This window comes from Tuber melanosporum (genome assembly GCF_000151645.1).
Source record: "Tuber melanosporum whole genome shotgun sequence assembly, scaffold_26, strain Mel28".
Taxonomy (NCBI): domain Eukaryota; kingdom Fungi; phylum Ascomycota; class Pezizomycetes; order Pezizales; family Tuberaceae; genus Tuber; species Tuber melanosporum.
In genome coordinates this window covers 441325-454491 of record NW_003298930.1, presented here as the reverse complement: position 1 = coordinate 454491, position 13167 = coordinate 441325, and the positions used below count along the sequence as shown (strand labels likewise).

The 13167-nt window shown below is 47.1% G+C and overlaps 2 protein-coding genes; one reads left to right on the top strand and one right to left on the bottom strand.

Moving 5' to 3' along the window:
- Positions 1–249: 249 nt before the first annotated feature.
- GSTUM_00006358001 (uncharacterized protein) lies at positions 250–3247 on the bottom strand. XM_002838542.2 has 3 exons: positions 2732–3247; positions 1541–2666; positions 250–1485 (listed from the first exon to the last, which is right to left on the bottom strand). The coding sequence occupies exons 1-3, from the start codon at positions 2999–3001 to the stop codon at positions 929–931; spliced, it is 1953 nt and encodes a 650-aa protein (XP_002838588.1). The 5' UTR covers positions 3002–3247; the 3' UTR covers positions 250–928.
- Positions 3248–3424: 177 nt separating this feature from the next.
- On the top strand, positions 3425–5238 carry GSTUM_00006357001 (uncharacterized protein). XM_002838541.2 has 3 exons: positions 3425–4341; positions 4400–4994; positions 5055–5238. Exons 1-3 carry the CDS (start codon positions 3585–3587, stop codon positions 5149–5151), a joined length of 1449 nt encoding a protein of 482 aa, XP_002838587.1. The 5' UTR covers positions 3425–3584; the 3' UTR covers positions 5152–5238.
- The last annotated feature ends 7929 nt before the right edge of the window (positions 5239–13167 follow it).

The following is a 13167-nucleotide window of genomic DNA, read 5'->3' as shown; positions in this document are numbered from 1 at the left end:
TACCGCCACTGCTGCATTGTGGTCCCGGCAAAAGACCCAAACCCCGCCGGGACTTTCCATGATTCCCCCATCCATTCAAACCCCCAAACCGATTTCATATTATGCTACCTCACGAACCTACCACCTTCGACCCAATAAGTAAATAATTAGCGTCGTAAAGTCCAACAGCTGGCTGGATGGCGCAACGGTAGCGCGTCTGACTCCAGATCAGAAGGTTGCGTGTTCAAATCACGTTCCGGTCATATCTTTTAAATTTCCCCTTCTCTAATTCACTATGATACTCTTACCTAAGTCATTTTCCTACCTTGCCCAAAGTCTTGACGGGATGTGTGTACGCATGACGTAATAAGTTGTGCAATAAAAAAGTTTAGCATCATGAATGCCGGTGCCGTGCCTCCCATCGGATTTACTCGCTAGAGTTATATTTATCACGGTCACTCGGCATCACACCCATCATGGGCCACCCGGAACTAGAGCCCAAGACTTAACCAAGCCAAAACGGCCTCCATCGCATGTGGCCGTGGCATATAATACTGTACGTACTCGAGTATCGCATTCAGTTTTCTAGAATCTGATCAGGTTGTATTCTCGGTCTCGGCAATTCCTCCAAGTGACCCAACAAAGCGAACCAAGGAACCGACAAGCTTAACGAGGCGAGAGAAAGAAAAAAAGAGAAGGGAGGGGAGGGGAATGCTGTATGTGACTGGAAAACACCCACCGACCCGGCCAAGCACCGAATATATGATGAAAGTGGTCGAGTCAAGTTACCTGATAAGGCGGTTAGTTGGTTGGGTTGCGATGTGTTATGCTAACTGACGAACTAACTAAGGGGAGAAAAGCATGGTGTGGTATGATAAGAGTAAGGAAAATGGAGAAATGACGAAATGACGAAATGGATAACCACCACGAGAGAATAGAGATAAAAAATCTACAAGACTACCAAGGGATCGACGTCCACCTCATCCATTTGTGGCTCTGGCTGCGGTGCTGGAGGGGGTACTTGTCCCGCTCCCGCTCCTCCCTCACCTCCATCGTTCACTTCCGTGTCGCCACTACTACCACCAGCAGCAGCTCGCTGCTGCTGGTGCTGCTGTTGAAGAAGTAATTGCTGCCGCTGCGCTTCGTCCCGTTGCCGTTGCTCCACGGCGTTCACATGCCGTTCGTGAAGCCCCGGGATGAGACTTGCCAGGAAGATCATTATGCATCGCTCGATGCCACGGAAGATGTCTCTGAAACGGTCTTGCTGGCGGTCGATCAGCATTTGCGCGGTTCGGGCCGGGTCGGGTTGGTTCACGTTTGCATCCATGGCTTGTCCTGGAGGATTGTCATTGTTTGGGTTGGCGGCGGCTTGCGGTTGAGGCTGGTTGGGGACTTGTTGGGCAGGGGTTGGAGCGGGGGGTTGTGTTGACGGTGGCGGTGGTGGCGGGGGGTTGATGGCCTCGATTACTGGGCGGAGAATTGGCTCGAGGACGCCGGTTTGCCAGACTATTTGGGAGGGTTAGTGAATTGAGTGAGATTGATATGGGAATGTATTGCTTACCGAATACTGCAACAGCAATTGCGCCAAGGTAGAACATTCTCTTCCAGCCTCCGCTTCCAGTGAACAGAATTACAAAGACAGTCAATCTTATGGCTAGCCAGAAATGCGATGCACGGGCTCGAACTCCGCGTATCAAGTCGGGTAGGTTGAGCCGTCCCACCCGCCTAGGTCTCTCTAGTACTGCGCCATGGAATCCAACTCGGTGGTGAGCGTGAGCACCCCCGAAATGATCTCCAAGCCCCAGCCCTGCACCAAGAAGGTTGTTTCCAGCAATACCCCCAATAGCGCCGAGGTTGGCAAGATCCGGAAGAGGGGGCAACTCGAGCCCACGTACTTGTAGATTGGGGATACCAGCGCCGGGTGGCCCCAAATGTCCTCTTAAACCATTTATGGCTAGTGTGGGATTTGTGCTCGTCGGGGGCCCTAGCAGGAGCGCCCTGGGTCTACCGCTCACATCTTGTAGAAGATATACTGGACTGGCAGTGGTAATAGGATGTGGGTTATTGGCTGGTAGGTGGAACACTGGTAGCGGGTCTGATGGGGGAGAGAGATTTGTGAAGGCTGCTGTAGTAGCATCCTCATGACGTGAAAGCCTCTCGCGCAGCCGCTCGTAAGCATGTCTCCGTCTGGCCCTTGATTGATTTGGAGCCGCTGCTTCGTTATGCGATCTCGGCGACCCCCATGAAGGTCCAAGAGCAGAGCCTGAGCTTGAGCCGCTGCCAGTATCCGCCGCCGGGAGTGTACTTGTTGGGGTCATGGTGGCATCAGCTTCTGGTCCTGCCGCTAGATCATTGCTACTTGCTCCGGGAGCCGAAACCTCACTACTACTCCCCTGATCAGGCCCTGGTCTCGAATTTATATATTCTTGCCTTTGTCGGAGCTGCCGCTGCAATCCTCCTAGTCTCGGCAACCCTGGCCGAGTGAGCTCCCCAAGCCCTGCATGGGCAGTGCTTTCCTCGGGAGCCTGTTCACCGAATATGGGGGTTGTGGGCCTAGGTCTCGAATGGAAAGTGGAAGCATTAGGAAGCGCGCTTTGTATTGCGGGTGTCGTCGCGGGCGCAGGGGTTGGCGCGGGGTTAGGTGGAGGCCGAAGCATCAAATGAAAGGTAAACGCCTCCTTTGGGTCCTACGTAGATACGGTCAGCAGAGGGAGGGGAATAGTCGGTGGTGTGAGGGATATAATGAACTGACACTTCTGACCAGCCCAGAATTAAGCCCGAGGACTGTTTCCAGTCTGCTCTCGTCCTGCATCATCTTCCCGCGATAGATTAAACGCTGTTGGTCACACGGCGGTCTCGAATCTAGAGAACCGGTGATTTTGTCCTTCACGTCTCTAATGGTGGAGGTCGCTAGCATTCGGAAGGTAAGGTCTCGTGGAAAGCCGAAGACTGGAGACATGACTTTGATAAGAAGGATGTCTGCTTCAGAAGGATTGAACCCCTCGGCGGTGGAAGAGCTCATCTTGGTTTTCGCGTGGCGCCTGCAAGGGGCAACGAGTAGCAGAGCGGGAGGCGTGGGGTAGGGAGTAGGCGGGAGGTGAGAAGTATGGAAGGAACGTAGGGAAGAGAGAGGGGAGAATATGACGGATGGGCGGGGGGTGAGGAATGGATAGAGGTCGGGGAGATGAAATGGATGGTACTGTAGAGAGAAGTAGGGAATATGATAGTATTGAGGTACCGTTGTGCAGAGAGTGTTGTTCAAGACAAGTTCAGAAACTTGTCGCCATCTGGCCTTTCTTAGCTACAGTCCGAGGAACAGTACGGGCAATACGTGAGGCGTCGGTAGCTTCCAGTCCCAAGCGGAACAGCCTTGTAACACACCAAGTTGTAACATCATCCCCGGCCCCCTCACCCGCACATTTCCGATGAAGAAGTTATCCGTGATGGAGCCACCAAAGTGACTGAGTTACATCATTCCGCTCAAACAACAGCATCGTTCTTGTTCTTTTTAACTATAGAGACAATTACCTAAGTTCCCATGATTATCAGCAAACAACGCTGATCGCAATTGAGACAACAACCACCCTCCCTCTATTCCCGATAAAATGCGAGCACACATTTGCCAAAAATGCCTAGCACCCTCGAAGTTCCTCCTTCTTCATAACACCAACACCACCACCTCCCCACTCATACGTCGGGCGCTTCCAGCCATTACAGCGAGAAGAACCTTCCTCACGGCCTTCCGCAAGACGACCGTGGAGAAGGATGGAGAAGTTCGCCCTCCACTCCCATCGGAATCGGCCTCCCCGAGCGATCATTCGCTCTACGAACGCTCGGAGGGAACGAGGGTTTTGCTGAAACCAAACAACCTGTTTCACCCCATGGACGAATCACCTTCTCCCTCCATGCGTGAGCGAGCGGCCAACATCAAGCGGACCGCCTATTGTCCACACCCGCATCATAGAGCTGCGAGTTCCCCATCGCACATCAAGTTTACTTGCCCCGACTGCGGAATTCCTGCTTATTGTTCGGAGGAGCACTGGGCTGAGGATTACCAGAACCATATGCTTATCTGTGATGCTCTGAGGGAAGCGAATGAGGATGATCATGACTTGAGGAGTGGGAGGTTCTTCCCCGAGTTTGAATATCCAGGGGAACAGATGGACGAGGCTTTGATCAATTTTACGAATTGGGATACTCTGTTGTACACCAGGGACTATAAAGCTATTAACGACGAAAGATCCCTGAGGCAGGTTACGAAGTTGTTGACATATCCGATCACTGTCGCGAGCTTTATGCATGAGTTGAGCCCTTACGATATGAGGCACAGATTGACTATGGAGGGACTGAAGAGTGTTAGCGGTGAACTTTTCTTGCCCCGCTTGGCGTGTAATTATGTCTGACCCTGTATCTACGGCAGCACTACGTTACACTCTACATCCACCCCGCGTAGGTGCTGGAAAGGACATTAAAGGAATTCGGGTTACTCCACCTCCGGTCCGCCTGTTCATTCTTGGTGCTCGCTCAGAGTCTTCTCTTCCCCGAGAAGTTTGGCATCAACTCACTCACATGTTCCCGCTCTCCACTTTCCACCTTGTCTTCATCGGGCCACAATCTATGATGAACCGGGACGCCGAACTCCCACTTCCTGACCGAACCCCGGCAAACCCGTTTGGTGCAGTGGTGGAACGAGTGTCCCACAACATGAAGGTCTCGACCTTCGTAGAGTATTACCATACTCTCCATGACACTGGCATATTCAACCCGTATGATCCGTACTTTGACATGTTTGTTTTATTCCATCCAGGTTTGGGTCATCCGGGGAGTGCAGCAGAGTGGGAGAGCACCCTTCCACGATTGCTCGACACAAAATGTGCAATTCTGTGTACAGGATACACGGAGGAGGACATGAACCGTGATGTCGATTGGGTCCATGATAAGTGCAAGGGAGAATTTGATGTATTGCTGGAGCCTGGAGAGAACAAGTTCCGTAGCATGAGGTGGGATATTAATGAGTAAGTTTATACCACTCTTCTCGAGAATTAAGTAATGAATGACTGATTAACCATCGACAGTGGGGACCCTTCGGAACTGAGCCAGGGTAATTGGGGAATATGGTCATTCAGAGGCAAGAGATATGAGGCCGTCAAGCAAGATATCGGGACCATATAATCTGCAGGGACGTGCGCTTCCGGGTTGTAAATAGTGAGAGCTAGGCCGAAAACGGTATTTAGGTGGGGAAAGTTCTATCCCATAACCTGTCGAGACATTCAGTCCAGTTTAGAATTTGGAACCCTAACTACATTTGGTTAAGACAACTTGCACGTGATATCAGAATACCGGTAGCAACAACTTGAGTACCATACAGGTGACCGTAGCAGGTTAAGTTTAGCCAGAACCTATGGTACCCACCATACGATGGAATTCTACAAAACAGTCCCGGCACAAGGGATAATTACACTCCCGACAACCAAAACTAATTGACCTTATCTTAACTCCTTTATCTGCTTTATTTTTCCACCGGCACCAGAGACACAGACTTCGGGTAGGGCATTGCTCATATAAATGTGAACTGGGGAGAGGAAACAGAATGGGCTGAGGTGGAGGTCTATTTCGGCTAGTGTAAGGGGTAGGCCTTTCGCTGTTAGCCAGAGGTGTTGGGGGTGTAGTTGGCCGTGTAGATGAATGGCGTGTTGGGTCCGAGCTAGAACCATCCGTATATCCACCTTTGTATAATCCAATCTCGATTAACTTGTCCTCTAGGTCTTCGCGGAAGAATAAGTGCTGGCTTTGTGCTTTCCGGTTGGGATGTAGGGTTCTCATAATCCTATAGGAGTTGACAATGGAAGTGTCAAGTAGCCAAAAAAAAAAAAGAGCCAATTTCGGCAGGCCCTTAATTGAGAAGAGTAGTAGCTTTGTAGTTGATCAGCAATGTCCACCCCACCCATATGCTGATTGTAGTCATCGATAAATACTGGTATTGGAAGTAGCTTGTATGAATTGTTGTAACGATCTCTTCTCGTATGGTTAGTTCTTGGTGATGGGGAACGATACTTCTCTTCTCTTTCCTTTTCTTTCTTTGTCTTACGATAGCTATAGGGCTCTGCCTACGTTACCGATAGTACAAGACATTTGTCTTCTATTGGAAATGCCTATCGTATGTTTTCTCTAACTCTTTTTCATGAAGAGCCCTCCTTGGCATATCAATAATGTTGCAATAAGGATAAAGATCGTAAAGTTGTTTTATATTCGTTAAAGTAATAAGTAGGAAAAGTACTTAGAATAAAGTATGAAGATCCTATCTTCCTCGGCTGCATCGGCCTCCTTATATAGTATTCTTCCCGCCTGTAGTCATGTGATCTAAAGTGGTCACATGTGCGAAACTAAATCATAACAAACTAGCCATGTGACCAAAGTGATCACATGCTCAAAACCTATGACCTCATAGCGAGGTCATGTACAAAAACTCATAAACCAATCATAACGCAATAAACAAGTCATATGACTTGACTGAGTCATATGTGCGAAACCCATGACCTCATAATGAGGTCATGTGTGAAACATAAATCATATGCACAAGGCTTACCCGCAAGGCACACTCGCAAGGCATACTTGCCAGGCATACATCCTATGACTCATACTTGAGCCATGGGCAAAAGCATCACAAATCCCACACATAACAAATCATATAACCCGAATGAGTTATATGTGCAAAACAATAACATACCTGTGACTCATAACCATGTGTCACATGAAAACCTTTTCCATGCTAAGCCACGTTCGTGACATTAGCTCCCCTCCTCCTAAGCCTGAGTCCCATCAGGCTTTTTCTCCCAGTTTCAATAGTTCCTGTCCTGTCGAGTGCATGGTTCTTCTCAGCTTGTAGAACTTTTCGTCTGCCATCCTCCATCTGACCCTTACCGATTCTAGGGTCAGATTTGCCATCTCAATCATGTGCCGCTGATTATGATTCAGCTGTCTTAGCTCTGCGATCGTTTTGTTTGCCGAAATTGTGGCCTCGGCTTGGCCAAGTTGTTCTCAGAGTCCCCGGATCTGCCTGTGTAGGCTCCTGACGTCCAGTTCCATATCAGCTGAGGAGATTTGGGCCCCTCCCTCCCTGGACCGTGTCCACGCAGCCCCTGACTTTCTAGCATCCTCTCCTTCCAACTCTTTCCTGCTTCCATCCTTCTGCGGGTAGAATCCCGCAGATATTTTCTGTGCCCTGTGCATCCTGCACTCATTTCTGAAGCATTGCTGCCAATGCTTCAGGACGTGGTCCGGGCGTGGGCCACGCTTTTGACATTCCTTCGGAAACCATCCCGAGCCTTCCTTGTCCCCGTAGTGTGTGGGACATTCATCGTTGTAGCATACCATCCATGACATGACGTTATGCTGTGCTTGTTTTTCCCTTTCCTTGAGTTCTTCGTCTGTTGGCCCCATGAATGAGTATTCGGGGCTAGTGGGTATGGTTTGGCCTGGGCTATCGCCCCAGCCCTTGTGTTGTTGTAACGGTGGGGGAGCCTTTCCCTCTCCTTTGTCTTGGTTGAACGTGATCGTCACCTAGGCCGGGCTTGCCTGGGTATCGCTAGTGGAAGGTTGAGATGGCATCTTGTGCGTGTTCAAAGTTGTGTGTGAAGTATCAAGTTTTATTGTGTTCAGGCGAATATCCCGTCCACTTGGCTCGGTATTGGAGGTGACTGTGAAAGAAGCGGGAATCGACTATTTCGTCGAGCGCGTATTCTGGTTCTCCGTCGAGTTCGATTGGAGAGGGAGGAATAAGTCTTTGTGATGGAAACTTGTTGTCATTGTGTAATTTGAGTGAGATGTGGAATGTGTTGTGTATTCGCATTGAGGGGGGAAGGTCGAGTTTATAAGCTCAGCTGCCTACTCTTTCCAATATCCTGAATGGTCCGATTTTCTTGTAGTCCAATTTCTTTGATGGTCATGTAGTATAGATATTGCGTGGTATTAGCCATACCATATCTCCTGGTTGTATGTTCAGATCTGGTTTTCGGTGTTTATCGTATTGTTCCTTTTGTTGTTGTTGTGCTTGACTCATTTCGTATTGTAATGTTTCGTGTAGTTTCCCCATATCGGTTTTATCCAGTATCACATCATTAATCGTATGATATGTGGTCTGACTTTGTGAATGTTGTCCGTAATTAGTGAAGAATGGTGTCGTTCCGATTGTTTCTTGTTTTCCATTGTTGTATGCAAATTCGGCCATGGATAACAGCTTGTACCAATCATCTTGTTGATAATTGACGTAGGCCCTTAAATATTGTTCGAGTATCGCATTTACCCGTTCCGTTTGTCCATCCATCTGTGGGTGGAACGCTGTGCTCATCCTGTTTTGTATCCCCATTTCTCCAGTTACAATCTTCCATAGTCCCAATGTAAATAGTGTTCCTGGATCCGTAATGATATTCTTTGGGAGGCCGTGAAGTCAGAAAACCTCTCGCAAAAATGTCTGTATAAAATCCCTCCTGTTGATATCTTTTCTGACCGGAATGAAATGACTCATTTTGGTCAGGCGATCCACCACTACTAGGATGCTATCGCAATTTTCTGATACCGGTAGGTCCGTGATAAAGTCCATAGTAATTGTTTCCCATGGTTGTTCAGGAACTTCGTTTGATTTCAGTAATCCATATGGTGTGTGTTTAGCTGTTTTCGTCCTTTGGCATATGTCGCAGTTTTTGACATATCGTTTGACATGTTTGCGCAGTCCTGGCCAATAGAATAACCTCGTGATGAATTCCGTGGTTTTAGCCGTTCCACCATGTCCTGCCATTTGGATATCGTGGTGTTGTCGTATGATGTCTGTCCTTATCTCCTCCTCTTCCAGGATCTATTGTTTTCTGTCGTACCACATACTTCTATCCTTCCATTGGCATAAACCCAGAGCAATTCCTTTCATCTCCTTTTTTCCTTCTTTCAATGCTTCTCTTATTGCGTGAATTGTTTTGTCTTTCTTGTTTGCGCTCTCAATTTCCTTTTCCTCCATTGATGTGAATTGGATAACCTCCATTGCCTCGAAGTAGGTTTTTGGTAATAGTGTTTTGTTTCATGTTTTTTGTCTGATTCTTTCGTCTTCTTTCGTTTGTGGTTTGTCGCTCGCAATTCTTGTGAGAGCATCTGGCTTTCCGCTTTCTTTGCCTGGTCAGTATTCGATCTTGTAGTTGTATTTGCTGAGGTGTTCCATCCATCTTATCTGACAGTCGTTCAGTTCTTTTGAAGTCATGAACAGGACCAAGTTCTTGTAGTCGGTTAGAGCTCCGACGGGATGGTCGTTGTTTAAAACGTATCTCCTCCATTCCTTTAATGCTTGAACTATCGCTAATAGTTCTTTGTTTGCAACATCATAGTTGCACTCTGCGGGGGTCATTTCCTTGGATCGGTAAGATACTGGCCTCCATTTTCCATCGTCGCATTGTTGCGATAGTATGCCTGAGCACACATATTTTGAGGCGTCCGTTTTAATCATTGTTCTTTAGTTTAGGTTGAAATGAACCAGTATGGGTGCTGATGTTAGATGCATTCGTATTGCATTGTATGCTTTTTGTTCCGTCTCTCTCCATTCCCATTTCTTGTCTTTCTTTGTTAGGTTATAGAGTGGTTTTGCAAGCCTGCTAAATCCCTCTATGAACTGTCGATAAAAATTGCAGAATCCAATAAAGCATTGAACATCTGTTTTGTTGTTTGGTTTGGGCCAATCCCATATAGCTGCTGTCTTGACAGGGTCGACCTTGACCCCACTTCGATTGATGATAAATCCGAGGTATTCCATTTCTTCCGTATGGAATTCGCACTTTGTTGGTTTGATTTTCATTCCTGATCCTTGTATTGCGGCCATGATATTGCTGATATCCTTTTAGTGTTGTTGTATGTTTTCCGAGTATATGAGTACATAGTCCAAGTATACGATGTAACATATATCGAGGTACTTATTGAGTACTTTGTTGATCCATCTTTGGAATGAAGCCGATGCATTGGTTAGCCCGAATGGCATAACCAAGTATTCGAACATTCCGTATCTTGAGGCGAATGTAGTCTTCCATTCGTCTCCTGCCTTGATGCGAATATTGTGGTATGCATCCTTGATGTCGAGTTTGATAAAGTATTTTGCTGACAGCAGTCTGTCCAGTGCTTCTCCAATCAAGGGTAGTGGATATCTGTCTTTCTTGGTAACTGAATTGAGAGCTCTGTAGTCCACACAAAGTCTCATCTTTCCGTCTTTCTTTTTGACAAATAGTATTGGGGATCCTCCAGACGTAAAAGAGTCCCTAATCCATCCTCGCTTCAAGTTTTGCTCGAGGTGCTTCCGAAGTTCTTCGAGCTCTGCTTCTCCTAGCGGGTATAACTTCTTGTATGGAATCTCTTTTGTTTTTCCCGTTTTTTCGTCTTCGTCCAACTGAATTCCGTGATCGATTCCTGGTCTTCGGGGTGGTAGCTCCGTAGCTTCTTCTTCTTGGAATAGGTTCATGAATTGATGATAATCCTTTGGAACCAATTCTTTCCATCCCTTTTTGCTTTGGTATTTCTTGTCCTAGATTGCTAGCTCTGTGCTGATGTTGATTTTTGCTAGAACTGCTTTTTCGTCTTTGTATGTCCATTTGAGAATTCCTGTTGCGTCTCCCCTTCGATAGTACCTTCCAAAGGCTTGTGCTGTGATCTCTTTGATCTCAATTCTTTTTGTTGTATTGGACTGGTTTTAGTCTGTACTTCCAAATCCTTTATCTCCCCTTGTGGTTTCTTCCAGTTGATCCACTTTGTGCAGATCTTCTTAGTTGATTTTTTCAATTATCAACTGTGCGATTCGATTGCCTTTTTGGACTTGATAGTCCTTTTGAGCCAGGTTGGCCATGACCACTTTGATTTCACCTGTATAGTTGATGTCAATCACCGCTGCCATGGTCATGAGTCGATGTTTGACCTCTAGACCACTGCAGGGTGCTATTCGTCCCTAAGTGCCTTCTGGTAGCCTGATGGCTATTCCTGTTGTTATTATTGCCTGCCCATTGGCAGGTATCTTGATTCCTTCATTGGCATACAGGTCGTGTCCTGCTGCCCCTTTGGAACCCTTGGTAGGCACTCTTGCCTCTTGGTCCAGTCTTTGTATCCGGACTCTCTTATCTTGCTGCATTGCGGCGAACTTTGCATGCAAAGTTTCTTCTTCTGCTTCTCGTATCGGTGTCGAGTAAACCACAGGTGAACTGTTGAGGCATCGTGTCGTACATAGTTCACTTGTAAAGGTCATCTTGATCTCATTCCAATCAATCATCAGATTATGCTTTCTTAACCATGGCATTCCTAAGACTATCTCATGGTTTTTAAGATCTGCTACCTGAAAGGTTGCTGTTTCCCTATGGCTGTCAATGTCCATAGGTACTGTCGCTTTATGGGTTATAGGACCAATAGCACTTGGCTTTCTATCCGCTAGGTAGACTTGTCTTGCTTTCTTTGCTTGTTTGGTGTAGAGGCCGTATTTGTCGCAGATTTCTTTGTCAATGAAGTCTTCGGTAGCCCCAGAGTCGAGCATTGTATATATTGTTGTTTCTCCATTTTCTTTGTTGTATAGCTTCGTTTTGATCATCACATGATCTCTATCTTCTTCTTCTCTTTACGCGTATAGTACTGTGTAGTAGTTCACTAACTTGATGGGTTTTCCAGGTCCACATCTTGGGTCTCCCAGACCACCGTTTGCTGGGGACCCTCATCGTTTTCCGCCTGTGAATCTTCTGCGATCATTTTGCGAATGTTGCTCCTTTTTTGATTTTGGAAATGATTATTCCCAGCAGCTCCGGTCCTTTGGTATCCGCTGTCGGGTCGGCTTCTGCATTCTCGTATCCGATGTCCTGCTTTTCCGCACCTTAGGCAGAGTTTCCCGTTTATTCTTCTGGCGTATTCTTCCTTAGACAGGTTCAGAGTAGGCCCTGCTCTTGATTTGTCTAACTCCATCGGTTCGCTTGGTGGTAATGCTCGACTTTCACCTCGAGCTGCTTGTGGTTTGAAAGTTCTGTCCACATTCCTGGATGATTGGACCACCCTGTGTGCTATAGTATTTTCCGAGTTGCTTCGAACAATGTTGAGTTTGCTTTCCTTATCGATCGCCCGCCTTGCAAATTGTTCTGCTGTTGTATAGCGCAGGTCGGATATTCCCCATGCCTTATGGAGTCTCTCGCTGCAGTTTCTCAGGAGGATGATGTAGAGAGTAGCATCATCAAACTCGGCCTCGTATTCCAATAGTTGGCATTCGTTCCAGTATGCTGAGAATGTTTGTTTCCCTTGTTAGAGTTTTTCCAGCTTTCGTCTTGCTGTTTCTTTTACATTGGGATCTCCAAATTGTTCGAAGAGTGTCGCCTTGAACTCTTCGTATGTGACCCATTTCCTCTGTTTCCTTCCGTCTTGGAAAGGCATGATCCATTGTCCTACGAGTCTTCTCAGGAGAGATTCCACGTATGGAATCTTGATCTCGTCATGGTGATCTCCATATCTTTTAACGGCAAAATAACCTTCACATTGTGCTAAGAATATTCGTAGCTTGTCTTCGGCTCCCTCGTATGTGTCGGGCATTTTTGCTTTCGGTCATTAGACGTTTCCTTGTCCTGTGTTTTGTGTTGCTGCGAGAAATGCCTGAAACTGATTTTCAGTCATTCCAAGTATGCTAGTTCCTGGTGCCGGAGCGGCTGGGGTTGGTGGCCCAGGTACTGCTGATTCCGACATTCTCGCGGGTTCCAGAGTTCCTGCAGGAGAGCTATTGACTGGTGATCTTTTTTCTGGAGTTACTGGGCTTGCTGCTCTCGAGGGTTCTGCTGAGATGTGATCTAGGGCGTCACTAAATCCTCCTAGGTTAAGGTTCTGATTGTCGATGTCGATATCTCCTTCCCTGACTGGATTAAAGGATGCCGTCTTGTATCGTTTGGTGTCGCACTAGGTGACGCTTTGTAAGGTAATGATCCCTCCTCGTATGGTTAGTTCTTGGCGACGGGGAACGATACTTCTCATCTCTTTCCTTTTCTTTCTTTGTCTTACAATAGCTATAGGCCTCTGCCAATATTACCGATAGTACAAGACCTTTTTCTTCTTTCGGAAACGCCTATCATAAGTTTTCTCTAACTCTTCTTCATGAAGAGCCCTCCTTGGCGTATCAATAACGTTACAATAAGGATAAAGATTGCAAAGTTG

Excerpts from the sequence above, each read along its gene's own strand:
- GSTUM_00006358001 (XM_002838542.2), bottom strand. The coding sequence starts at position 3,001 with ATGAGCTCTTCCACCGCCGAGGGGTTCAATCCTTCTGAAGCAGACATC. Across the intron at positions 2,667-2,731 it reads ATTCTGGGCTGGTCAGAAGT|GACCCAAAGGAGGCGTTTAC; the intron begins GTCAGTTCATTA and ends GTATCTACGTAG. Across the intron at positions 1,486-1,540 it reads AATTGCTGTTGCAGTATTCG|TCTGGCAAACCGGCGTCCTC; the intron begins GTAAGCAATACA and ends CCTCCCAAATAG.
- GSTUM_00006357001 (XM_002838541.2), top strand. The coding sequence starts at position 3,585 with ATGCGAGCACACATTTGCCAAAAATGCCTAGCACCCTCGAAGTTCCTC. Across the intron at positions 4,342-4,399 it reads GGGACTGAAGAGTGTTAGCG|CACTACGTTACACTCTACAT; the intron begins GTGAACTTTTCT and ends TATCTACGGCAG. Across the intron at positions 4,995-5,054 it reads ATGAGGTGGGATATTAATGA|TGGGGACCCTTCGGAACTGA; the intron begins GTAAGTTTATAC and ends AACCATCGACAG.